Source organism: Ornithorhynchus anatinus, chromosome 3, assembly GCF_004115215.2.
Source record: "Ornithorhynchus anatinus isolate Pmale09 chromosome 3, mOrnAna1.pri.v4, whole genome shotgun sequence".
NCBI classification, from domain to species: Eukaryota; Metazoa; Chordata; class Mammalia; order Monotremata; family Ornithorhynchidae; genus Ornithorhynchus; species Ornithorhynchus anatinus.
In genome coordinates, this window is record NC_041730.1 from 29,329,402 (window position 1) to 29,357,242 (window position 27,841).

The window sequence follows — 27,841 nt, forward strand, 5'->3', positions numbered from 1 at the left end:
TTTTTTTCTAAGAGGAGAGGGGAGGGGAAAGAAAAAAAATACACACTCAAAGCCGATGGAAGGTTTTAAAGAGTCCCTCTGGACTGTTAGTTGAGAGGGGTCATTGTTTCTGTATTTGCTGCCACCTGCCCAGAGAGGCACTGCAAGCTATAGGAATGGAGAAGGAGGGGAATCCCAGGCCCCACAGCAGGATTAAACATTAAACTCAGGGCAGGGGCACTACCTGTTTCAGCTTTCTTCTCAAACAGATGTTTGGCACATTTTACCTCCCTCCAGGGGTTTTCCCCCTGCACTCCTTCATGCTCATCTGAGGCTGATGTCAGACAGGAAAGAGTTACCAAAATACAAACACGAAACCAAGAGTCAGAAGGAAACTGCAGTAGCTTTGATTTAACCCCTTCTTCCCCTGCTCCAAAAGTGCCAGAGTGAAATAATGGAGAGCTAGGGGTGAGATTTTGCCCAGAACCCGCAGCCCCCTGGATCGGATGGGACCGGAACAGTCCGGGCCGGGTCGGGCCAGCTCCTTGGCTGGACCTGCAGGAATGAGGCCAGGAGGCTGTCGCAGTTCTGCAGGGACAGGTCTTTGCTTTGCGTCTGAGTCAGATAGCGTGAACAGCAATTTTCATTTGAGGAGGACACGACACGCCGAACCAGGGACGATTTGGTTGCGGTGCTTAAAATGTTTAATGGAATTAAAACCTGAAATTAAGAGCAGAGCTTGTTCTAATGTTCCCTGCAGTTTCCCTAGGCTGTTCAAAAGTGGACTTAATTTGGCAGTTGGTTTCCTCCTTCCTTCCTCTAAAGAAATCCATTTCACTGGAGGTCTGCCTGTCGGAGTCCTTTGTTCTCTCTCCTTTGTTTCCCATGACCTGCACTGGAGAGAGGGGCCACAGTCCCCAGAATTTCCCAGGTTCCTTCTAAGTGGAACACTGCCACTATCCCCACTTCTTCTGGAGCCCCAATTCCTCCTTTGGAGCAGGGAGTTCTGTATCTGATAGTTTTGTAATGGATTCTTCAGTGCCACGTAGAGCACACTCCTCCCCTCACCCACAACTAGCTAATTGCTCCTTGATCTCTAATGGATCTTTATCCTGCTACTCATTCTATTTCAACTTTTAATCCTTTCATGGCTCCGCAAAAAACACTTACCTCCCCTTCCTTGCCTGCCTTAATCTAGGCAGGCATCTCTGACGCTCAAGCTACTGGCCACTTGTGAACAAAGACAACCAAAGGTCCTCCCTAAAATCCTCAGAGACTGTTTCCTTCTAACCTAAAACAGGTTTGACCTAATAATAATAATAATGTTGGTATTTGTTAAGCGCTTACTATGTGCCGAGCACCCCTTAAGCATCAAGAACTACAGAAAACCTAATCCAGTGCCACTTTATACTCCTGCCCTATTTACACAGATACTAATTAACTGTTTGCCTTAGGTATCATGCGACAAACAAACAGAAAATTAATTATTCATTTTTCAATTCCCATTCTGAATTTAATTGCAAACCATATAATTGCTTTAAATTTTAAACTCTTATAAATATGCATTGCTTTTGCATATATTCCTTTAGAGTGAATTGGCACTCAGGGCCTGACCCTATCAGACAGATTTGACCATTGTTGCTTCTGAAGAAATAAACAAGTATTCACTCATGCAACTTGCCTTAGTATTGTGTTAAAAGGTTGGGAAAACGTTGGGTAAACCCCTTTGGAAGGCAATAAAAGGTACTGTTACTGGGGATCTCTTGGAGCACAGATCAAATGCCAGACCAAGACTAGGCAAAGAAAATTCTCTTAGCACCTGCATGATGGAATAGTGTTTTTGTATTCCAAAGGGATTTAAGTTGCATATTGGCCTGGAAACACCTGATAGGCGTCAAAGCCAGTTTGAAAGCATCTATTTTTTTCATTTTGATTCTTTCCTCTAGCAAAGCATTCGCCCCAATTCTAGCTCATACACAGAGCTATTTATGTGTACCAAGTCTCACTGCCTCTTTGTTTACAGCCCACAACAGACACATGCCTCATTTTTGTTAAGGTGAGGGAACAACTTTTCCTCCAGTCAATTGTCAGAGCTTAGTCAGCAGTGAATTTATGCCATCCATAAGTTCTCAGTTTATCACTGCCCCTTAGTTTACAAAGACATGAGTTAAAGTGTTCTATCTCATGTACAAGTGTGCCACTCCGGGCGAGTTGACTCCTGAGATTCCAAGGTCAAACAAGTACTTTAGGCACGATCCAATATGATTTGTAGAGCACGGTGGCTCAGAAAGATTTCAGGGTGCAAAATGAAATTAATTGTTCTTCCTCTGAAGCATTTGCAGCTTTAGGCCAAGATCTTAGGAGGTACCGACATGGCTGGAAATTCTTCTGCAAAGCCAAGCTCTGGTACCCGTCTGCATAAGCACATGACTTTATTTTTAGGGAGAGAAGGAAGACAGGTTAGAGTTTCCTGGATGCAAATTTTCCAAATACTTAACAGTCCCAGCCCCTAGAAGTTCTCATTTATTTGTTATTTTATATCACGACATAGGATTTCCTCCTTTTCACAGAATTTAAATTAGAGATGACACCCACAACTATGCCTAACATCAGATAGCACAAAAACACTGCAAGACAAAGAACCAAAGGGTTTGGTTAGATCAATCCTAACCTCCCTTCTCCACATTGCCAGAGCATCGATAAATATGTTAAAGAGTTCTAACCTAAAAGATGTGTTTGTTTTTTTTGGTTGTTTTGTTTTTAATGGCACTTGTAAAGGACTTACCATATGCCAGACACTGTACTAAGTGCTGGGACAGTTACGAGATGGACAGGTGGAACATGATCCTTGTCCCACAAGGGGCTCACAGTCTTAATCCTCATTTTACACATGAGATAATTGAGGCATAGAGAAGTTGAGTGATTTGCCCAAGGTCACACAGCATACAGGTGAAGGAGCCGGGATTAAAACCTATGACCTTCTGACTCCCAGGTTAGTGCTCTGTCCACTAGGTCATGCTGTTTATCAGTATAAGTTTCGACCAGATGTGAGTACCTGTCAGCTCTAAATAGGAGTAGGTTCCTACTCCTTATTGATCCAGACTGTCTATCCTCTTTCTCCTTTTCCACCACCTGCGGGCAACTCTTACAATACATCTTGATATTCCCAAAGGTTTTGCAGCACTAAAAAACACAGGCCTTGCCTGTTTTTCTAAATAAACAATTTGGGCTCACCTAGACAGGACTTGTAATTGGAAGACACAGAGCAGAGCCATGAAAGAGGAGGATGGCACCCAGTGAGGGCAAAGAACAGGTTTAGGAAGAGAAACCTAAAGGAGTCACAGTCAAAGAAACTTGGTAAAGGAACCAAAGATGGGTTTGGGAAACATATTGCCACATCAACAGGAAACCAGTGCTGATGAGGAAATCCACCTTTCTTGCCACCTTAAGACAAACTTGGTTGTTCCAACAAACTCAAGTCTCACAATCTTGGTCCCCATTTTGCAGTTGAAGTGACTGGGGCACAGGGATATTGAGTGACTTACCCCAGGTCACTGAACACACATTGTTGCGGGCAGGGAATGAGTCTACCATCTCTCTTATACTGTACTCTTCCTAGCGCTTAGTATAGTGATCTGCACAGAGTAAGCCCTCAATAAATACAATTGATTGATTGATGGCAAGGTGCAAGGCGGGTGTTGCAGAGTTGACAGGAACAGAAATATTTCTGGGGCAGAAGAGAGTCACTGCATACCAAAGTGCAAGTAAATTCATTAATCTGTCTACTCGAGATTGTTCTGTATTCTGTTTATTCTATTCCCCGCTAGACTGTCAAGACTCTTGAGGGCAGGGACTATATCCACTTACTCAACTGTGCTCTCTCAAGTGCCTGGTACAGTGCTCTGCCTATAGTACACGCTCAAAAAATGCCATTGGTTGATTGATTCGTGGTTTCCAAACCTTAGAAAAGGGAACGAAACTATGGGATAATAGGGAGCCGGAGGCTGAGGGGACCTGCCATCAATTTATGCAAATGAAGAGCGGAGGAAAGCCTCAAAGGAACATCTGGATCAAGATTCTCCGGCTGCCTGGAATCGATTTAAGAACATCTAAATGCAGCTCTATGCCACAGCAACTCCAAATTAACCTCATTTGTGCCTTTCCCAGATGGATCTCAACACACGACTGAAGCATATGTCAGCTGCTCTCCAAGGGGAGTCATTTTCACTATTCAATTACAATGAGTCACAAGATGAAGAGAAAAACTACGGAACGCAGCCTACCAGAGAAAAGCAGCATGAAGCGGAGACTTTTGCTCCATATATCTTGACAAAACCCAGCTGATTGAATGTGCAGGGAAAGCATTTTGCAGAAATTACACTCATTCATGATGGCTCAGCAATTAACTATTTACTGAACTTTGAAGACATATGTGTCTTTTTCCTTCTTCCAAACCCCCAAAACATGCTTCCACTTGTCCCCAGATTACATCCCTCCCTCAACATTCCTGCACCAATTACGCAGATTCACTCACCCACCCGTAGCCACGCTGTACAGATCCATGCCTATTTCCTGCAATTTCGGCACTTGCTCAATTACATATCCATTTTTCCTTTCTCTTGATTCTATTTATTGCTATTGTTCTTGTCTGTCCGTCTCCCCGGATTAGACTATAAGTCCGTCAAAGGGCAGGGACTGTCCCTATCTGTTACCGATTTGTACATTCCAAGTGCTTAGTACAGTGCTCTGCACATAGTAAGCGCTCAATAAATACTATTGAATGAATGAATGAAAATTATTCTGTGCTGCTTCTCCTGCTAAACTGTAAGCTACTTGAGGGTAGACACTGTGTCTCTTCTCTCTTCACCACTGGCTTCAAGGCTCTCCAACTCACCCCAATCATCATACCTGCCGTCTTCACTCCCCAACCTGCTCCCTTAATTCCTCCAGAGCCAAATTTCAGGCTGAACGTTGCCTTTAACTCCCGCCTCCAAGCCCTTGGCTCACACTATTCTGCTTTAGTACTCTTTCCTCTCCTTCAATCAGATAGACCATGGCCCTCCCCATATCCAAAGAACTCCTGCTCCAATATGCCTTCCCCAATTAATTCCCAGCATCACTAGTCATACAGACCCACTTCATTCATTCATTCTCCAATATGCCTTTCCAGTTAATTCTCAGCATCACAAGTCATACAGACCTATTTCACTCATACATTTTTTTTAAGCGCTTACTCTATGCAGAGCACTGTACTAAGCACTTGGAAATTACAATTCAGAAACAAAGAGAGACAATCCCTGCCCACAACAGGCTCAGAGTCTAGAAAGGGGAAGACAGGCAACAAACAACATTCTCAGCTCTTATGAATACACATTTATTCAACTGTACATGGTTACTTTGAATACTCTGTAAAATACGTTTATGTCAGTCTCCCAAATTCGACTGTAGCTTTTTGCAGACAGGGAATCTGCCTCTTGTTTTGTATTTACCAAGTGCTTCCTAAAGTGCCTCTCACTCAGTGGAAGCTTAAACACCACAACTACTTCTATCACTACTACTAGTACTTCTACTATTGGATTCTTCCAAACATTTAGCATAGTCCTTTTCACACAGTGGGCATGCAGTACACATTGTTGATTGTACTGAAGTAGTAGATTTGGTTGGGTTTCCACACTGTCCCAGAAGTAGAGGATGGCCCTTGGTGATGAAAGAAAAATCTCACATGTGTGACATCATATCATGCTGAATTTTAATAAACACAAGGGGGAAAGTGATTCAGGTGACAGTGCAATGCGTGGCTCAGTGGAAAAAGCCTGGGCTTGGGAGTCAGAGTACATGGGTTCGAATCCCAGCTCTGCCACTTGTCAGCTGTGTGACTGTGGGCAAGTCACTTCACTTCTCTGTGCCTCAGTTTCCTCATCTGTAAAATGGGGATCAACTGTGAGTCTCATGTGGGACAACCTGATTACCCTGTACCTACCCCAGCGCTTAGAACAATGTTCTGCACATAGTAAGCGCTTAACAAATACCAACATTATTATTAATAGTAGTAGTAAACCCTTTGAGGTTTTTCTTGACATTGGCCAGCTGGGTGATCTTGAACATCATCACTTCTCTGAGTTCTCCATTTCATCATATGGGCACTAGGTGAGATAACTGCTAACAAAGGACTTTAATGCCCTGGTTTCAAGGGCTGCAAAAGAGATGGTGAAATCTTTAGACTTTAATCACTCGATAAAATCATATATATGTAGATCTGTCGTGGGACCTTGGGCAAGTCACTTCCCTTCTCTGGGCCTCAGTTATCTCATCTGTAAAATGGGGATTAAGAGTATAAGCCCCATGTGGAACAGGGACTTTGTCTAACCTGATTAACTTTTATCTACCCTCAGTGTTTAGAACAGTGCTTGGCATATAGTAAGTGCTTAAAAAATACCATAATTATTTATTATAATAATTATTCTAGCTATATGTATATGTCTATATCTGTATTAAGTTCACCTTCATGTTCAAAGATGACACTAATCTTTGTGAAATTCACCTTTGTGTGCCTGAGAGACTGAAAGAGCCAGATGGACCATGCAAAAAAGCTGTCCCTTGTTGGGATGTCATGTTCGATGTTTGCAAGGCCTGAATATTTTCTCTTTTGGATCCTCATCTCTCACCTTGGCCTTGGCTTTTCTAAAAAAAAAAAAAAGCCTCCCTTTTCTCAATAGCAGCATGCCACGCTGGTCTATCTATCCTCAGCAATCGACTTTCGGTTATTAGTTGGGTTGCTCTAACGCATGAGTCTTTGTTTTACCGTAGCCTTAAATCATCGCCTCTGGCCTCCTTGCTTTTAGCTCTCCCTATCACAGTTGTTTGAGGGTCATTCATTCTTCTCCCGTCGTACCCAGAGTAACTGGGTTGAAGTGAGAATAGCTTTGATGCTAGAAAACAGATTGCGTTCCAGAACTTCATTGTTTGTGATCTTGTTTTGCTATTTGATGTTGAGAATGGCCTGTATATGATGCTGACAGAACAGCTCAGGGAGCTGGAGGTGGTGTCTGTTCACAGTCCACATCTCACAGTCACAATGAAATCATATTCCTGAAGACAAGAGGGCTCAAAGCAACCAAGTTGAAAGCCCTTTGATCTAATGTCTCAAATATGGAGGCAGGGAACTCCTTTGGATGATACAGTCAGTACTCCTAAAACAGAGGGGTTTATGTTCCCAAAGAACTTTGCATTCCCCCAAATGAGTTATAATTCTCACCCAATGATTGTCACCCAACACAAAACTGATTTTTCCAATAAATTAAGCTGTATTTAGACAGATATGCAGTATAGGAAGAACACACCCTAACTCTGCAATAACACTAGCTAAAATGCATAGAAAAAACACTTTCTGGGAGAGTTAACTTTGCCAAAGAGCGTGGAGAACGACCCTGTTAGAAGTAGCATGGCCTAGTGGAAAGAATACAAGCTTGGAAGTCAGAGGGCCTGGATTCTAATCCCAATTCTGCCACTTGCCTTTTGTGTGACTTCAGGCAAGTCACTTTATCTTCTCTGTGCCCCAGTAAAATGGAGGCTCAATACCCCTACTCCCTCCTACTGTATCCCATCTGATGAACTTATATCTACCCCAGTGCTTAGAACAGTGTTTGACATATAGTAAGCACTTAAATATCAAAATAAAGAATACTGTTAATAAGAGGCTGGGAATTCTGGGTATTTCTGCCCCAATAGACAATTCAGTACCTGAATCCAGGGGAAGCAATCAAACCTGGAAGCTGTAATAACACCAATCGAGTCCGTTGTTGGGCAGGGATTGTCTCTCTCTGTTGCCAAATTGTATAGTCCAAGTGCTCAGTTCAGTGCTCTGCACACAGTAAGTGCTCATTAAATATGATTGAATAATATTAATAATAATAACTGTGGCATTTGTTAAGCACTAACTATGTGCCAGGCACTGTTCTAAGTACTGGGATGGATACAAGCAAATTGTGTTGACTCAGTCCTGTCCCTCATGGGTTCACAGTCTTAATCCCATTTTACAGATGAGAGAACTAAGGCACAGAGAAGTAAAGTGATTTGTCCTAGGTCACCCAGCAGAAATGTGGCAGAGCCAGGATTAGAACCTAGATCCTTCTAACTCCCAGGCCCATGCTCTATCCACTAGACCGTGCTGCTTCCAATGGCACAACAAAGGAATTAAAGAAATAATTTCAAGGATGTTGTCATCTTGATTTGTGAAAACTATCTGAAATATCTCTGTTGGCAATCAGACTCATGTTTCCTCCAGAAGACTGCTCTCATCAAATGTCCTTTACAAAAGGAAACGTCAATATGTCTTCTAAACCCTCCCCTTCGGGATGTGGCTAGGAAAGGAGCCAAAGGAAGGATAAGATGAATGACACAAAATTAATTCGTGATCAATAACAATTATTACAGTGACAGGAACCATAAAAATACATAAATAGGCCTTAAAACTAGCTTCCCTCAGCCAGCTGTTACAATCAAGCCACTTTAGACAATTATGCAAGCACAAGCATAACCTTTATATAATTAAGCATCACTAACATTTTATTTGCATCTCCTCTTTTTCACCTTTTATTTAGTCTGCTTTTCAGTAGGAAAGTTCAGCTGCAGGCTGCATTTGGATAGAGATGATGTACTGTAATTGCAAGTTAAGCTTCATTTTACAACCTCTGTAAATAATGAGTTGGAAGCAGACTCAATAAAAGGAAGCACTAACCCAGACTGAGATGGGTGCTGAGCCTTTGATAGGTTTTAGGAGCTTTTCAGATTTGGCATGGGCAGTGAGAGATCAGCTCCTCCCAGAGTGATTGGGGCCACTAGAAGTCTCAGACACAGAACAACTAGGAGGACATTTTTCAGCTGCCTAGTTTGCACATCACATGAAGAACATGCATCATATCACAGATGACCTTTAGGTTCCTCACTAAACCTAGGTCTCTCACTGTATAAGGCTTGAGAGACTTGAAATTGCTTAGATAAATCCTCCCAAATGGCTTTCTCAAGTGCCATGTGTTTATTAAACTTTCCTCATTTCCTGACTGTTTTCCACACATATTTCCCTTCTCAAATAGTTTTTCTTAGGAATGTCAAAGGGCTATGACCTAATATTAATTTCATATATACACATATAATAAACATTCCCCTGATGCTCCTCTTTCATAATCTCCCCCGGCTAGCTCTCTCCCTGGTCATTCTGCAGCCCCTACCCAGAAAGCGGCTGTTGATTGGCATGACATGAACAGCAGTTTTTCATAATGTAATACCTATCACAGCCACACCATGATACTTTATTTTTACTAATATCCAAGGGAGATAGCAAAGTAGAAGAGGAGGGGACTGGAAGTCTGGAGACCCCGATTCTCTTAACTGCTCCGCTAACTGTTCTGTGACCTCGGACAAGTCACTTGACTGAGCTTCGTCATCTACAAAATGGGGATTAAATACCTGTTGTCCCTCCCCCTTGGACGGGGTCTGTGTATGATCTAAATTACTACCCTAGCACTTGTATCTTTCTCAGCCGTTAGCATAGTGCTGGGAACATGGTGTGTGTTTAACAGCATCAAGGATTTGAAGTTGACACTTCTAACCTCCTGCCACTCCCCACTTCAGTCTAATACTTCACTCTGCTGCCTGGATTATCTTTCTACAAAAATGTTCTGAGTGTCACACCCTTCCTCAAAAATCTCCAGTGGCTGCCTATCAACCTCCTTAACAAGCAAAAACTCCTCAATATTGGCTTCAAAGCTCTCCATCACCTTGCCCCTTAACTCACCTCCCTTCTCTCCTTCTACATCCTAGTCCACATACTCCACTCCTCTGCCGCTAACTTCTTCTTGGTTCTAACCTTCTCACTGTGCTTCGTTCTCACTTGCCCCGTCGTTGACCCCTGGTTCACATCTTACCTCTAGCCTGGAATGCCCTCCCTCCTCAAATCTGCCAGACAATCACACTTCCCCCTTCAAAGTCTCACCTCCTTCAGAAGGTCTTACCAGACTAAGCCCCCCTTTCCTCTGCGCCCCCTCCCCATGCCCCAACTTGCTCCCTTTGCTCTACCTCCGTCCCTCCACCACAGTACTTGTATGTTTTTTGTACATATTTACAATTCTATTTATTTTTATTAATGATGTGCAGATCTATAATTCTATTTATTTATACTGGTGGTATTGATGCCTGTTCACTTGTTTTGAAGCCAGTCTTCCCCGGTCTAGACTGTGAGCCCACTGTGGGCAGGGATTGTCTCTATTTGTTGCTGAATTGTGCTTTCCAAGTGCTTAGTAGAGTGGTCTGCACACAGTAAGCACTCAATAACTACTACTGAATGAATGAATGAATGATCGGCATGTGTAGGTGTGTTGAAAAGTTTGAGGTGCAGTGGGGACAAGAAACTGTTGGTTGCACAAGAGCCAGGAAAGTGCAGCTCTAGTGCTACAGCCACAAGATATCATAGAACAAGAACCAGAAGAGTCTGTCAAGTTCTAAGGTGGCAAGATTGAAGCAGATCCCGATATGTCCTGTAGGAGTGGTCTTATTTTCTGGCAAACAACCAGTTAAGACATCAGGAACTGTTCAGGAGTTCACCTGCTCGCCTTTCACCTTTTTCATCTTCTTCAGCAGGAAATGGGGATTTAAAGTCCCAGAGTAGGAAAGATGTTATTGCAAGCTGGATGGGAATTTGAATTATGCTTTAAGGGGTGAAGAGCTTAGCTTTCCCCAAGCATCAGTGGATTAAAATAAAAATACTGCATAGGAAGGAAGCTGTGCAAGTGCACCTTAATGGAAGAATTCCTGAATTCAAAATGAACCATGCCTTCGACCAGAGAGGCCCTCACTGAGACACACAGCAGAATCTAATAAAAGCGCAGAGCGAATTCTGGGGATATTTTAGGAATGCTAATCGTTTTTTGGTTTCATCATGCCGTTCCTTCAAGGATATTAGAGTCCTTGAGGTATTGACCAAACCCCTTAAAATGATACATAGACAAATGGCGTCTGGAGAAATCAAGGGACTTGTTTAGTAAGGTCACACCTCAACTATGTGATCCAAACAGGTTTTGGACTCAAGACTTCTTAAATCGCAAAGAGTCTGTTCAGAGTTTAACTCAGGGTAGGCTCTCAGTGACACGAACAGCTAACTCAGATGTTCTATCCTGAGGAAATCCACTGTTTTCAGCTATTCTTACACAGTCGCTTCTATTTACAACTGTACACTGTAAATTGTGTGGCTAAGAAAAAATGCTGCCCTTCCCTATTTCCAAAGAGACTAAAATATTCTTTTGACGAGATTCACAAAACCAGATTCTTCGCTTTCAGAACCCCTTTCTAAAGCCTATTCCAGAGGTTCCTTCGGCAGAAAGAAGTGAAGTGACTTGCTGCTCCTGGCCTCCATCATCCAGGCTCACCTGTCTTCCTAAACTGCAGGTGATTCAAGGACAAAGCCCTGTACTGGTATTATTACCACTCCTGCCCTCAAACAAGGTGATTTAGTGGAAAACGCAGGGGCCTGTGAGTCAGGGGACCTGGGTTCCAATGACAGCTCCACCGTTTGCCAGCTGGGTGACCTTGGGAAGTCATTTTACTTCTCTGTGCCTCAAATCCCTCATCTGTAAAATGCAAATAAAAGCCTGTTCTCACTCCCCTGCTAGACTGAAAGCCCCTTATGGGGCAGGGCCTATGTCCAACCATTGCTTAGTATAGTGATTGGCAGACAGTAAGCATTTAAATACCATGTCATGATGAGTATCATCACAATCATTATTATCAGGTAGGAACAAAATTGACAGATCTACCTTTAACCTCTGCCACATGTCTGTGGAGTGACCTTGGGCATGTCACGAAACTTCCATATGCCTCAATTTCCTCATTTCTGAAATGGGGATTAAGTTCTCCTCCCTCCTACTTAGATTGTGAGCCCCAACTGCGACAGGGATTATGTCTAACCTTATTATCTTTTATCTACCGCAGTGCTTAGAACAGTGCTTGACACAGTAAGTGCTTAACAAACACCATAATTATTATGATAATCATTATCTAAGGACCTGCTGGATTTGTCCTGCTCTTCTGTTTGCCTTTTGGTCATTTCATTATTGGCTCACTTTTCCCTTAGGAGGGGTTTTTTTTGTTACGGCATTCCTTAAGTGCTTCATTCTAAGCCCTGAGGTCTTGTCTTATGACGACCCATAGCAACTCCATGGACACATCTCTCAGAATGCCCCACCTCCATCTGCAATCATTTTGATAGTGTATCCATTGAGAGTTTTCTTGGTAAAAATAGAGAAGTGGTTTACCATTGCCTCCTTCCGCACAGTCAACTTGAGTCTCTGCCCTCGACTCTCTCCCATATGCGGCTGCCCAGCACAAGTGAGTTTTGACTTGTAGCAGATTGCCTTCAACTCACTAGCCACTGCCCAAGCTAGGAATGAAATGGGTATGATTCTGCTTGACTCTCCCTCCCTGAGTCGAGACTAGCAGAGTACTGGAAACTCTCCAGGTGCAACCATGAAAGGGGAAAGCCCTGAGGTAGATACAAGTTAATCTGGCCAGACGCGGGCCCTGTCCCACATAAGGCTCACAGTCTCAATCCCCACTTTACAGAAGAGATAACTGAGGCACAGAGAAGTGAAGTGACTTGCCCAAGGTCACAGAGCAGACAGAGGCAGAGCCAGGATTAGAACCCAAATCCTCTGACTCCTATACCCGAGCTCTTTCCACTAGGCAACACCGCTACCCAAAAAGGAAGCAGGATGGGTTAAAAAGACCCTGAATGACAGACAGCTGAAAGGGTCCAACCACCTGGATCAGATTTATACCATCGACGACTCATCCTGCACCAGACTATGGTCTCCCAAAGCTTCCCTGCAGGCTTCAGGACTGTCACTCGCCCCTAGCAGGTGCTGCCCACTTCCCAGATCTTCATAGCAGGGTAATAGGGGAAAGGGAAATAGGAGGAGGAGACGTAAATGGAGGAGATCAAAGGAAGAGCTCAGAAAATTACCCTGGTAGCTGAAAGAGCTGGAAGTAATTACGGCCTTGAACAAATGCAGAATAATTTGACTCACTTCCAAATGAGGGATATTTTAGACATTTCAGACTCCTGCCGCAGCAGTATAGTAAAAGCTCTGTAGATGCACAACATTCAATTAAGAAGAAAAATTATAGGTACCGAAAGGCAGCAATCAACCTCTCATAACCTCTTTCTGTTTCTACAACTGACTCAATGCCCTCCGCCTTCCCCCAAATCCAGCTGTGCTCCACAAACTCGAATTATTCCTGCCCCCAAATTCATCTCAAACATGTCCATTCCGGGTGAAATATGCCCAAAAGATTCAGCATTTTTCACCCCGATAATGCTCTCTCGAGTTTTCTACCAACCACAGTAAGATAGTGTGCATATGGGTGCTTAGCAAATGATGTGGACCAACTGTATGGATTTCAAGCTGAATTTTCTGCTTTATCAGCCCAAGACCAGTATTCTCGAAATAAATGCTTTTCATAAATTCACCACCCGGGATGACATTCTTTTAGCTCCTTCAGGAATGATCTTCTACCCCCAGGACTCTGCGCTGTTCTTGGAATGGGAAACAAATGTTCTACCATTATCAAAATAGCATTAATATGGCTTTAAGCATCCTGCCCTTTCTCAATTATTCCTGGAACCGGGAGATAGAGGCAGAAGGATAAATGAAAATCTATGCAGAGCTAAAGAATGAAAATATGGTTTAGTTGCTTCATCAAGCTCATGAAAATAAGAGCTACAAAGGAGACCTTCAAGAATTTAGGAAAGTGAAGAAGTGGGTACCATTTAACAGAAAGCATAAACTGGGGCAAACAAGTTAATTTTGCCAACAGGCTGGGACCTTTCCAGCACTTATTGTATCCTTTATCACCTTCCTCCCATCCTTTCCCCTCCACTGCCAAAACCTACCCTGGTATAACTGAGGCTTTGGCTTTTTCATACCACAGGAAAAAATAAAATGCCGCATATGTCTCTGATTCTCTGGCAAAGTCAAAAGAAAGATAAAAGCAGGTGTGAGCAAGAGGCGGAACAACAAGCATCTTAAATTTACCTTCCACAGAGATTGAGGGCACAGGAGTGATAAAATTCAGTCCTTCTCCTGCTCCTGTCAGTCACTTCTGAAATTCAATTGTCATGACATCAACATCTGGAGGCAATCCAACAGATTAATCTTGGGCAGAAGCATTCATTCCAGCCCTGGAGTGGACACAGCCTGAAACCTCCATCAGCTACCTCTCTGCCCCTACCTCCTCCCCAGTGAACAATCTTCTTATGATACAGATGATCTGCTAGGAAAGCACAATGCTTCTCTCTCCATAGAATATGGTTCCAGCACAAATTTCAGAACAATGGACTATTCTTTCCCCTTTCCCACCCTTCCCTGCTCCAGTCCCACACTTAAAAATTTAGATTGTGTTTGTGCCAGTAGGGCTTATGGGATGATGGAAAGTACCATTCTCTCTCTCTCCACCTTGTGCCCTTATAAGCAGGAACCAAAGTCCTGCTGAATCTCATGCTCGTGTGTCTCAACCTATTTTCAGCCCCTCAACAATTTTTATTTTATAATATTTGTTAAGTGTTTTTCTAAGCACTGGGTTAGATACAAGTTTATCAATTTGGATAGAGTTCCTGTCCTACACTGGACTCACAGAGAAGCAGCGTAGCTCAGTGGAAACAGCATGGGCTTTGGAGTTCAGAGGTCATGGGTTCGAATCCCTGTTCAGCCACTTGTCAGCTGTGTGACTTTGGGCAAGTCACCTAACTTCTCGGGGCCTCAGTTACCTCATCTGTAAAATGGGGATTAAGACTGTGAGCCCCACGTGGGACAACCTGATTCCCCCTGTGTCTACCCCAGCACTTAGAACAGTGCTCGGCACATAGTAAGCGCTTAACAAATACCAACATTATTATTATTACAGTCTAAATTGGAGGGAGGAGGATTTAATCCACACTTTGCACATGAGGTAAATGAGGCACAGAAGAGTTTCTCAGTTACCAATTGGTTCAGATGCTGAAGGCTTGAAAAAGTCCTCCAAGTACCTTTTGCAGAGAGCTCATGGCAGGAGAAATATCTGTTCAAATATCTTCATATGTGTATAGACGTGTGTGTGTGTTTTGTGTGTAGTTATCCATTGTGCTAGAAGATGTTGCCACTGACACAGAAATCAATTTATGATTGTTGTGTGGCTGAAAAGCCCAATAACCCACAGTTCTGGCTGCATTTTAACCAAAAAAGAGAAAGAGAATAAAGGTCAAGAGAATACATGGTTTCAATGTCGTTTTTTTCTTTTCTGAGTCAGACAAGAGATCCCAAATTCTGCATGTCACACATTACTTCAGTGTTATTTATCACCATAGCTCAAGATAGTTTAATTTTCCTTAAAGGGGTGATCAGCTCAAAACAATACAATTAAACTTTTGAAGCATTCAAAGGTACTCCCCTGTGGAGTACACAATGGAAAGAAAGACACTTTGATCTCAGGAAAAAGACAATTAATTATGCCAGACTGATCAGATAGCTCCGTGCAAAGAACCAGGAGCAGCAGGAAAAATATCATCTGAAAAGATCAACAGTAAAATCTTCACTTTCATCCTATTACCTTCTGAGCTGTCCCAAGAACAACCCCTCAACTCCTATTCATATGAAAGGTGACTACCACCCCCCGAAACACACACACACATGTGTGGGGGCACACACCCGCGCTCGCTCTCCCTTCAGGACTAAAAAAGGGGGTCAGGGCACGAAAAGCAGAGCTGTCATTGATGTGCTTTGGAGACAAGAAAATTACTGGCACAATGGTGGCTTCTGTTCACCACAGACTTGTTATGAGGGCTAGCTACACAGAAATGGATGATGATACAAGCCAATTATTAATTTGCATTATGACTTGGAACACCTCCATTTTCATGGGGCTCCTTTCTTTAATGCTCAAAGATCTCATCTAACTGTCAGCCTCATTACACCCAGAGTGGGCAGGGCAGGCATGTTACTGCTCCCATTACCTCCATCATTCAAGCAGGGAAACTGAGGACTTTTAAGGAGGAAGCAATTTGCCCTCTAGCACAGTTCCTTGCCAAAGTGCCTTTTAGTTTCCCTAAAGAATCCAGGAGCAAAACCCATGTCTTCAGACTACCGATGAGTTTAGAAGTCTATCTGCCTCAATGTCCCTTGTGGGACAGGCAGTATGTCCAACCTGATTAGCTTCTATCTACCCCAGTGCTTACCACAGTATTTGACACATAATAGGCCCTTAATAACTGTCATCATTATTACTATAATTATCGACTCAGGTCTTTGCAGGAGGTAATAACTAGGTATGTGTCACAAAAAAACAATTCCTAAAACCTGGCTAATGTTATCAGTTAGAGGCCGCTTTTGGAATAATTTGTTTCTTGCCAACAAAATCCAGTTAAAATCCTGTTCCATACATTGATCTCTTTTAAGTTCCCAACTGAAAACAAGAGGGGAAAGAACACTGTGAAACTCTAAAAAGAAAACTTCAAACCAGCTTGAAATCATCCTAAGAAGAGGATGGCAATTACTGTGCTTTCAGGCCCTTTTTCCTGTCGCTAATATTAAAAGCCAAAGCAGGCCTTGATAAGCGCTGAAAATCTAGCATCACCAAAGGAAGAGGGAGGGAGAAAAACATGTGGAGCTATATTTTGCTACTAAAAAGCACAAGAAAAGGCAAGATACCATTCTGGAGGCTCAAATCTTCTACCCATCAAATAAGTCCAACACAAATAACTGAACCACCAGCTCCCTCTCTTCCCACTGGTCAATACGCATCCCAGACTTGCTACAGCAATAGGCACTGAAGGTTATTGACAATGTTGTTGGGTTTTTTTACGGTATTTGTTAAGCACTTACTCTGTACCCAGGTACTATACTAAACAATGAGATATATACAAGATAATCAGGTTGGACACAAGCCATGTCCCACAAGGGGCTCATAGTTTTAATCCACATTTTACACATAACTGAGGCACAGAGAAGTGAAGCGACTTTCCCAAGGTCACACAGCAGAAAGGAAGAAGAGCTGGGACTAGAACCCATGTCCTTCTGACTCCGAGGCTTGTGCTCCATCCACCAGGCCACTCTGCTTCTCAGGTTTTTCAGGATTCATTCATTCATTCATTCATTCAATAGTATTTATTGAGCGCTTACTATGTGCAGAGCACTGTACTAAGCGCTTGGGATGAACAAGTCGGCAACAGATAGAGGCAGTCCCTGCCGTTTGACGGGCTTACAGTCTAATCGGGGGAGACGGACAGACAAGAACAATGGCAGTAAACAGCGTCAAGGGGAAGAACATCTCATAAAAACAATGGCAACTAAATAGAATCAAGGCGATGTACAATTCATTAACAAAATAAATAGGGTAACGAAAATATATACAGTTGAGCGGACGGGTACAGTGCTGTGGGGATGGGAAGGGAGAGGTGGAGGAGCAGAGGGAAAAGGGGAAAATGAGGCTTTAGCTGCGGAGAGGTAAAGGGGGGATGGCAGAGGGAGTAGAGGGGGAAGAGGAGCACAGTCTGGGAAGGCCTCTTGGAGGAGGTGATTTTTAAGTAAGGTTTTGAAGAGGGAAAGAGAATCAGTTTGGCGGAGGTGAGGAGGGAGGGCGTTCCAGGACCGCGGGAGGACGTGACCCAGGGGTCGACGGCGGGATAGGCGAGACCGAGGGACGGCGAGGAGGTGGGCGGCAGAGGAGCGGAGCGTGCGGGGTGGGCGGTAGAAAGAGAGAAGGGAGGAGAGGTAGGAAGGGACAAGGTGATGGAGAGCCTTGAAGGTGAGAGGGAATGGGGTCCGAGGCGCAGGTGGAGGGGGTGGCACTTGCGAGGAGGGAGGAGATCTCCTCTGAGGATACTGCAGGGAAGGATGGGAAAGTAGGGGAGGGGGTTGTTGGGGGGGAGGGGAGAGGCGGAGGGGTGACTTTGGGGAGCTCAGACCTGATCGTGTTGATTTTTGTGAGGAAATAGGTGGCCAGATCATTAGGGGTGAGAGATGGGGGAGGGGGAGGAACAGGGGGCCTAAGGAGAGAGTTAAAGGTCCGGAACAATCGGCGGGGGTGACGGGCATGGGTGTCGATGAGGGAGGAGAAGAAGGAGGATTCACTGAGCGTGTGCTTCTTAAAGAAGGGATTTGTGATAAAAATCTCTTTTCAGACCTGTTCCAGAGTGTCCTCATGTAGCCCCTTTGGTCACCTACCTAATAGATGGCAAAGGCAAAAATCTTCCCATCCCTCAAACTCCTTTAGCTGTTGCTCCACAGAGCAAAGTGAGGAGGCCTACCTTGAGGGCTCTCACATGCTTCCTCATCGCTGTTGTCCTGGCAGTTATTCTCACCGTCGCACACAAAGCTCTTGTCGATACAGAGACCGTTCTTGCAGTGGAACCGGGCTGTAGAGCACAGCAAGGGGTTTGCTGCTGGGAAAGGAAGGATACCATATCACAAGACAGCCAACTATTCTTTTCATTTACCAACCTCATCAGCCAATTTGCATAATCAAAGAAGTGGTCTTCCAGAACAGCTGATCCCATTTGAGAGTAGGTCAGGCAAAAACTGAGGGCAAAATAGCCTTCTTTAGTACCACAGTCATTGTCTTTCTTATATTCTTTGGCTCTCATTGTTTTTCCTCCCTTTCATCTGCCATCCTAACTGTACCCTCCAAAAGGGTCTTCGGTCCTGGGAAACTTGGCCAGGTCCTGCCCCGCTAGATTTGAAATACTGAGCTTGCAAATGTCAGCTCAAAACTAAGTATCAGCTATGGTATAACCAATATCCCAGAGAGACAGGAAGAGATGCATCACAGGAATTATGGGGAGAGGGAGGATAAGAGGAATTTTCTTCCTGGAGGAATATAGTCCCACTGACTTTGGAGCTTCCTTACGTAATCGTTAAGTCTTATTTGAAGGACAATAATTTAACTTCTACGTTTCTTGGGAGTTGAAAATATATTCAAAACCAAAGGTTGAAATCCAAGCCACGAATGCCATGCTTGAGCCAGAAGTCTCTAGCAATCAGGACTTTTCCATTCATCAATCAATCATATTTACTGAGCACTTACTGTGTACAGAGCACTGTACTAAGTGCTTGGGAGAATATGCCATCACAGTTTCGGTAGACATGTTTTTTGCCCACATAAATGTCAGGGCTTGGCTTTCACCCTTCTGAATAAACTTCTCTCAGATTCACACAATACAAAAATTGGTAGTTTGGAACAAAGGGGCCTTGAAACAATTAAGATTGTCTAGACCTAAAGAGAAATCAATGTTCAGGAGGAGAAATGAGCATCTAAAAATCACTAGACCACCTCCCCTTCACGGCCAAATTTTATTTGAACCCTTATAATTTGCATTCATCCTACCCATAGTTCCTAATACCCCTCAGGCTTCCCAGTCTACAGCATTTACTTGCAGATTTTCCCCATAAACACAGATTGCACAGAAACCACCCTGAAGACCCAGAAAAAAGAGCCAGATCCTTTAGGCTCCTGTCTGTTTCCCATCAGGCTCATCCCAGCTTGTCTTAGGTCCTGGGCACCAGGCTTGGCATTTCTTCGTGGAATGACATTCAGCTACACAAACCCTCTCCAAAAAAATGATTCCGATGCCTTGAGATGTCTGACACTAAATTTTAACCCCATGATAGCTATGGCTCCTCTGACAAGACACAGCCAAATGTGCCGATCAAGGCTGTGGAGCTGGTCATACCAGAACGAGCTGGGGAACAGCTTAGCAGTTAAGCACACCGCAGGTATTAACTTCAATCGTATTTAATGGGAAGGATCAAAAGATGATTATAATCAAACAGCATGTTTGTAGGACTGAAAAACTGCCAGACAAATGTCCAGGAAATCCATCATCACCCTTGGGCATTTTATTATTCTCTTAAATTGATGAAGTCTGTTTCTCACCCCATCTCAAGCGATTATTTTCCAAGACACAGGAATCAAATAGTTTTTGCCACCTCCCAAAATTCTCATTTGTTATTCTGTTATCACAATGGCCATCACTCTGCTCCTTTGTCTCTAATCCTCTTTCTCAAGCTTCATCCTCACTGCAGGGGTGTTGTCTCCTTGCCCCAAACCTTCTCCGAGCCAGAGCACCACAAGGTTTCACAACAGATGGCATCTGGAAACCATTGACAGTATCAGTGCCACTGTTGATACCCAAGCTTGGAGAGCGTATAAAACGGAAAGAAAGGGGAAATTTACAAGCCATGTCTGGGCAGTGATGTAGCCCAGCAAAGATCTCTCCCATTGTTAGCTTACAATGCTGCTGTCGAACCTAGTTAGCTTAGAAAGCTCTCCTCCTCTTAACCTTTACAGGGAAAAATTCTGCTTGCTTCAGGACAGATTGCCAGCAGTGAGCTCTGGCCTACCAATACCCACTGCCTGTTAGGGGCAGTGCAACATCTTCACACTCTGGGATCCTTTTGTTAAAATCCTGGCATTGCCTATTTACTGACAGAGAGCGACCGCTGCCTGTCTAATGAAAGAACTTGGTCGGGGCTGCACTATTTCCGGGTCAGATTGAATTCTGTGCCAGCAGCCCAGGGGTAAATATCCAGAGAAGGGAGGTCTTGTGGGACAAGGAAAGGTCTGGGAGTCAGGAGACCTGGGTTCTAATCTTAGCTCCACCACTAGCCTGGTATATGTCTCTGGAAAAAGTCACTTAACCTCTCTGTAACCTTCTCTGTAAAATGGGGATTAAATGAGGGCCCTCCTTCTTAGAGTGAGTTGGATCTGGCTGTTTTGCATCTCTCCCAAAGCTTACCACATAGTAAGCACTTAGTAAATGCCACTATTATTATCCTTATTATTATTTCCCTCCAACCTTTCACCAGCCCCAGATTGACTGGAAAAACAAACTAATTTTCAAAACATTCCTCTAAAATGGCTTGCATCTTTGACAGAGCTGGGCAGAAAGGTTGAATCATCATTTCTTACTCACTTGTAAAGATATTTCCTGGGCCTAGGCTTGACCATCTTGCCCATCTGCATCTCCCTTATAAAATAACAAGACTCAGCATGAAGGCAAGATACCCAAATACAGCCTTTGAGATAAAATTTCTAGAAGGTTTTGTTCTTTTACAAATTCTGGCCAAGTCTTCTACACTTTTACCCTGTTAGGGATGTTTCTGTGGAGACTGGTTCACTAGCCTGACCAGATGTGTGAGTTAGAGGCTCCTCCTTTGGGACTTAATTAATCGATCTGCTGGCGGGTGAAGTGCAATAAAGGACACAAGCCTGTTTGAGTTGGCCATAGCTGCAACATCCCTCAGGTGCTACAGAAAAATCTTCGTTGAGTTGATTAAATAATAAGGTATGATTCAGGGGACGTGCAGAAAAAAGGCAGTGTAGGGTTGAGGAATCTATTCTGTATACAGTTGCTTTCCACCTCTAACTGCAAAATGACTGGCAGTCATTTTAAAGCAGATTCAGAGCCCAGAGCCCAGTGAGCCCAGGTCTTCCAAGAGGAGGTGGGCCTCCACAAGTGAAGCTAGGGTTTGTAGGGGTGACAGCTTCACAGAGTGGCAGTGAAGCAGTGAGCCAGCTACAGGTGGAGAATGTCTGATGGAGCAAGGAAAAAAGGAGGGATGTAGGGAGAGGAAACTGGGAGGTCAGGGTTGGGAAGGAAATAGGCCTGAACAATAAGAGAGAGCACATTTTGCATGCTTTTAATTTCCCCCAAAGTCAAAAACATGCTGAGGAAAGCAGAGGTGCCACTATTTTCTTAATGGTATTCGTTAAGTGCTTACTATAAATGATGCACTGTACTAAGCGCTGGGGTAGATACAAGATAATCAAGTTGGACACAGTCCCTGTCTCATGTAGGGTTCACAGTCAATCCCCATTTTATGGATGAGGTTAAGGCACAGAGAAGTTAAGTGACTTTCCAAGGTCACAAAATGGGCAAGGGGCAGAACCAGGATTAGATCCCAGGTTTTTCTGGCTCTCAGGCCCGTGCTCTATCCACTGGGCACACGACTTCCCATTATTTCTCTTCTTTTAAAAACTACATTGACTTCCTGTTTCTCCCAGTTTCTAGGCATTACATAAGTGAGATGAACAGGGATTCAGTGGGCACTTTTTCAAAACAGAAGCATCCTGCTTATGGACTATCAGTTAAACGTTAAAATTTAACTGAAAGCCAAGAACCTAAAAAAAAAATCAACCAATAGAATGTATGTTCTTCAACAACAACAACAACAAATGATGAAGGATGGTCCAGTAAACATAGTTTAGGCAATAAATGAGGTTGCTTTACTGGTACTAAAAGGGAAGTCCAATACAAAAATATTCAAAATATGAGTTCAGATTAGTATCCTAAAGAGTAGAAAATAAATAAAATCTTGGGCTGTCACGGTTCTAGTTCACAGACCCCCTGAAGGATGAATATTTTACACAAATACTCTCCAGCAGTCATTTTAAAGCTGCAACAAGTCTCCCATATTTCAACAGCATTACTGATGTTATAATCAGCTCTCTGAAACAGTTCTTCAATTAGAGACCTGAAAATGCATAAAAATGAAGGGAGTAAATAAAGGAGAGATAAGAGGGAGAAAATGAGGAGAGAGAATGAGTATGTGCCAGGATGGGAGAGGAAAGAGTTAAGGGGCAGGTTCCATTTCTTATATAAGTTTGATTTGTTGAATGAAAAAAAAAATACATGCTGCCAAACTGCAGCAAACTTGGCTCTTACTGCAGTTGTCTTCATCGCTGCCATCTGGACAGTCCTCAAACCCATTACATCGGAAGCGGCCGATGATGCAGTGGACGCCATTTGCACAGGGGAAGAAAGTAGGGCCACATTTTGATTTATGCTTGGCTAGAAGATAAAAACAAAATGAGAGGAAAAATCCATGAAAACCTCTGTAAGGGCAGTCTTCACTTTCCACCCGAACTGAACTTTGCATATCACATGTTTTACATTTTTCTTCAATTCCAGAGATGACGATAAAAGGGTACAAGGCACTACCTGGACTTAAACCAAACAGTAGCCACTTCACATTCACCTCCACTGCGGTCTTTGAGCTCTCCCACCACAACCAAAATCTTCACACTAACCTATTAATTAGAAAATAGAACTAAGAAAATATTTTCAAGGAATGAAATATCCTTTTTGGAACCACCATCGGGCTTGAGCCACCGTACAGCCTCGTTCAAGGATTGATGGGCAATTTCAGCCAGAAAACTGCCTAGTATAACTCCAAACTGGGATCCCCGACAGCAGGGATTTTGATGTGAAATCCTTGGGTTAAAGTGCATGCCTAATAAAGGCTAATGTTCTGTTTTAGCTCCAAATAGAACTTGTTTTAAGAAAAGACATATCCTAGTGGAAATTTGGCCCTGATGTTCCTTCTTAACCATCAAACATTTTTCTAAGGGATAGTTCTTGTTTTGGGTTCATGACTTCTGACTTCTATTTGTCTATTCCACTGGCATTTTCCTTTCAAGATCCTACCCCACAGAGCCCAATTCTATTTTCTGGAATACCATGGAGAGGAAAACGAAGGAAAAATGTAATTTTTGTATCATTGCGGAGAGATATATGCTGAAGTGCAGAAGTTAATAAGCCACCTAAGAGTCAAGGGAGCAAATCTCTGGCAACTAGGAATGGAATCCATATCTTCTAAAGTCAAGTCCGTTTGGCCATTAATCTAGCCACTGGGCTACCTGTCTTCCTATTCCTATGGGAGTAAAAGGCACTGGAGCAGAAATAAACAAAGTATATTTGATCCAATAGAAAGAGTTTAGAGCAGTACCTTCAAAGACAGATCCTTGTTTGATATAGTGTCACAACAAAATTGCCCTGTTGATACGAATGTACCTTTCCTTTAAATGCACCAATACTTTTACTTTGGGATTATGAAGTGGAAAAAAAGAAGAATCACTGAATTTCAGATATCCATGACCTATCTCTTTAATTCCTCTCCTCCTGCAAAGCATAACCCAAGCTACAACAGAAGAGTAAGTCATTGCTTTGGAGAAAACAGGTAGCAAATTACCTCAATACTATTACCCTGAAAGAACCCACCTGATCTAGTTTGGGGACTGTGCTGAGAGAGAAATGAAGGGGGCATTATTGAGGAACACCAAATTAAGGGAGAAGGATTCTTACTGAAATTAGAATTAAGTCAAAGTTTTCACTTCAGCTAGCTGAGAATGGTTCTTGCTCCCAAACTTTCATTATACCAAACCCTAAGGAAGCCTTCCCTCCTCTCCAACCAGTTCTGAAAATCAAGTCTAAAGACAGATCCTTGTTTGATTTAGTGTCACAACAAAATTGCCCAGTTGACATGAATGTACCTTTCCTTTAACTGCACCAGTACTTTTACTTTGGGATTATGAAGTGGAAAAAAAGAAGAATCACTGAATTTCAGATATCCATGACCTATCTCTTTAATTCCTCTCCTCCTGCAAAGCATAACCCAAGCTACAACGGAAGAATAAGTCATTGCTTTGGAGAAAACAGGTAGCAAATTACCTCAATGCTATTACCATCTGTAACCCACAAATTTTGACAGAGGCTAACTTGCAATTAAGTGGATTTGACAAACTAGGACATCCCTAGGTTTTAAACACTAAAAGACAACTGTGTTTCAGTCAAGGGATTTGGTGGTGTTTCTCAAGTGGTTTTTAATTGCCCTTGATTGTCTGCACTCAGAAGAGCCAGAACGGACTGTCTGTAAAAGGCATTTATCCAGTTTTCCACATCCACAGTTTTATACCGGAGTATTCCTCTCAGAACCCTGAGGGGAAGGTTAGGTAGAGTGAGAAGTTGGAGGAAATGGGACAGGAGCTACCCTACCTGGGGAGTCTTCACTGCTAACATAGGAGGGTGTCATGGCTTTGGTATAACCATTATTTAAGACTTTATCCCTTGCCCTCCTTCACACAAAACTGGCCACTCAGTTTCCCTAGATCTTTTGATGGATGCTGCTCTGCCCTTCAAATATAGTGTCACAACAAAATTGCCCTGTTGATACGAATGTACCTTTCCTTTAACTGCACCAATACTTTTACTTTGGGGTTATGAAGTGGAAAAAAGAAGAATCCTAAAGCTGACATTTCACAGCATCACCACTAGGCATACGGTTTGGAGATGATTACCTTAGGGTCATTTCCAGTTGTGCTGAATTTACAGCTAAAAATGACAATGAGAAAATATCCCAGAGGCAAAAGATACCCAGCTGCTACCTGGCAAAAGTCTGTTGAGAGAAGTGGAGATGCCTGACGCCATCATTCTCCCACCACTAAAAAACTGCTGAAACAAGCATTTAAAATGAAGCATGCATCAGTGCTGGACCACAAACCACTGCTGGCTTCCTGCTTCCTTAACAAGATTTGTGCCTGATTTTTGACAAGCTCTGGCTCACTGGATGGGGCGGGGAAGCTTCCCTACAGCTCATACCGGTTTAGACTTTCTATATCTCTATATCTATATCTCAACTCTCTCGCCCCCCTTTCCCTCCGCCGCTCTCACTCCACTAACCCATGGCCCTGGATCACCTCCTCTGTCCGCCTCTTACGCTCCTATGCTCGAGCTGCTGCGCGCTCCTGGCAAAAATCCAAGCACCAAGCCGACCTCACACACTTCAAATTTATCCTTTCCTGCCTTAACTCTGCCCTCTCCTCCGCCAGGCAAAACTTCTTCTCCTCCCTCATCGACACCCATGCCCATCACCCCCGCCGATTGTTCCGGACCTTTAACTCTCTCCTTAGGCCCCCTGTTCCTCCCCCTCCCCCATCTCTCACCCCCAATGATCTGGTCACCTATTTCATCACAAAAATCAACACAATCAGGTCTGAGCTCCCCAAAGTCACCCCTCTGCCTCTCCCCTCCCCCCCCAACAACCCCCTCCCCTACTTTTCCATCTTCCCTGCAGTATCCTCAGAGAAGATCTCCTCCCTCCTCGCAAGTGCCATCCCCTCCACCTGTGCCTCGGACCCCATTCCCTCTCACCTTATTAAAACCATCGCCCCTGCCCTCCTCCCTTCCTTAATTTCTATTTTTAACTACTCAATCTCCAATGGCTCCTTCTCCTCTGCCTTCAAACATGCCCACATCTCCCCCATCCTAAAAAAACCTGCTCTTGACCCCACTTCCCCCTCCAGTTATTGCCCTATCTCCCTACTACCCTTCCTTTCCAAAATCCTAGAACGAGTCGTCTACAATCGCTGCTTAGAATTCCTTAACTCCCATTCTCTCCTGGACCCCCTCCAATCTGGCTTCCGTCTCCTCCACTCTACTGAGACTGCTCTCTCTAAGGTGACCCATGACCTCCTTCTTGCCAAATCCAATGGCTCCTATTCCATTCTAATCCTCCTTGACCTCTCTGCTGCCTTTGACACTGTCGACCATCGCCTCCTCCTCCATACCTTATCTCACCTTGGCTTCACGGACTCCGTCCTCTCCTGGTTCTCCTCGTATCTCTCTGGCCGGTCCTTCTCGCTCTCCTTCGCTGGTGCCTCCTCCCCCTCCCATCCTTTAACTGTTGGAGTTCCTTAAGGGTCAGTTCTTGGCCCTCTTCTGTTCTCCATTTACACTCACTCCCTCGGTGAACTCATTCGCCCTCACGGCTTTGACTACCATCTCTACGCAGATGACACGCAGATCTACATCTCCGCCCCTGTCCTCTCCCCCTCCCTTCAGGCTCGCATCTCCTCCTGCCTCCGGGACATCTCCACCTGGATGTCGGCCCGCCACCTAAAACTCAACATGAGCAAGAGTGAACTCCTCATCTTCCCTCCCAAACCCAGTCCTCTCCCAGACTTCCCTATCACCGTGGATGGCACGACCATCCTTCCCGTCTCTCAGGCCCGCAATCTCGCTGTCATCCTTGACTCGTCCCTCTCGTTCACCCCACACATCCTATCTGTTACCAAGACCTGCCGGTTTCACCTTTACAATATCGCCAAAATCCGCCCTTTCCTCTCCACCCAAACGGCTACCTTACTGCTACGGGCTCTTGTTATATCCCAGCTAGACTACTGTGTCAGCCTTCTCTCTGATCTCCCTTCCTCCTCTCTCGCCCCGCTCCGGTCTATTCTTCACTCTGCTGCCCGGCTCATCTTCCTGCAGAAACGATCTGGGCATGTCACTCCCCTTCTTAAACACCTCCAGTGATTGCCTATCGACCTCCGCTCCAAACAAAAACTCCTCACTCTAGGCTTCAAGGCTCTCCATCACCTTGCCCCTTCCTACCTCTCCTCCCTTCTCTCTTTCTACCGCCCACCTCGCATGCTCCGCTCCTCTGCCACCCTCCTCCTCACTGTCCCTCGGTCTCGCCTATCCCGCCGTCGACCCCTGGGTCACGTCCTCCCGTGGTCCTGGAACGCCCTCCCTCCTCACCTCCACCAAACTGATTCTCTTCCCCTCTTCAAAACCCTACTTAACTCACCTCCTCCAAGAGGCCTTCCCAGACTGAGCTCCCCTTCTCCTTCTACTCCCTCTACCACCCCCCCTTCACCTCTCCACAGCTTAACCCTCTTTTCCCCCCATTTCCCTCTGCTCCTCCCCCTCTCCCTTCCCATCCCCTCAGCACTGTACTCGTCCGCTCAACTGTATATATTTTCATTACCCTATTTATTTTGTTAATGAATTGTACATCGCCTTGATTCTATTTAGTTGCCATTGTTTTTACAAGATGTTCTTCCCCTTGACTCTATTTATTGCCATTGTTCTTGTCTGTCCGTCTCCCCCGATTAGACTGTAAGCCCGTCAAACGGCAGGGACTGTCTCTATCTGTTGCCGACTTGTTCATCCCAAGCGCTTAGTACAGTGCTCTGCACATAGTAAGCGCTCAATAAATACTAT

The 27,841-nt window shown here is 44.1% G+C and overlaps 1 protein-coding gene and 1 non-coding gene across 4 annotated transcripts in view; both read right to left on the reverse strand.

Moving 5' to 3' along the window:
* The window catches only part of LDLRAD3 (low density lipoprotein receptor class A domain containing 3), a 174,940-nt gene that overhangs the window by 61,522 nt on the left and 85,577 nt on the right, over positions 1-27,841 (reverse strand). For 2 of the 3 annotated variants that reach the window (XM_029061141.2, XM_029061144.2), the window contains exons 3-4: positions 22,724-22,849; positions 18,308-18,442 (exon numbers count right to left, since the gene is read on the reverse strand). In XM_029061141.2, coding sequence (XP_028916974.1) covers positions 18,308-18,442; positions 22,724-22,849 — 261 coding nt within the window. The remainder of the gene's footprint in view (positions 1-18,307; positions 18,443-22,723; positions 22,850-27,841) is intronic. The other variant, XM_029061142.2, reaches the window with a different exon arrangement.
* On the reverse strand, positions 12,368-12,505 carry LOC114810441. The gene has a single exon (XR_003758141.1). It is a non-coding gene; the product is annotated as a small nucleolar RNA SNORA7 (small nucleolar RNA).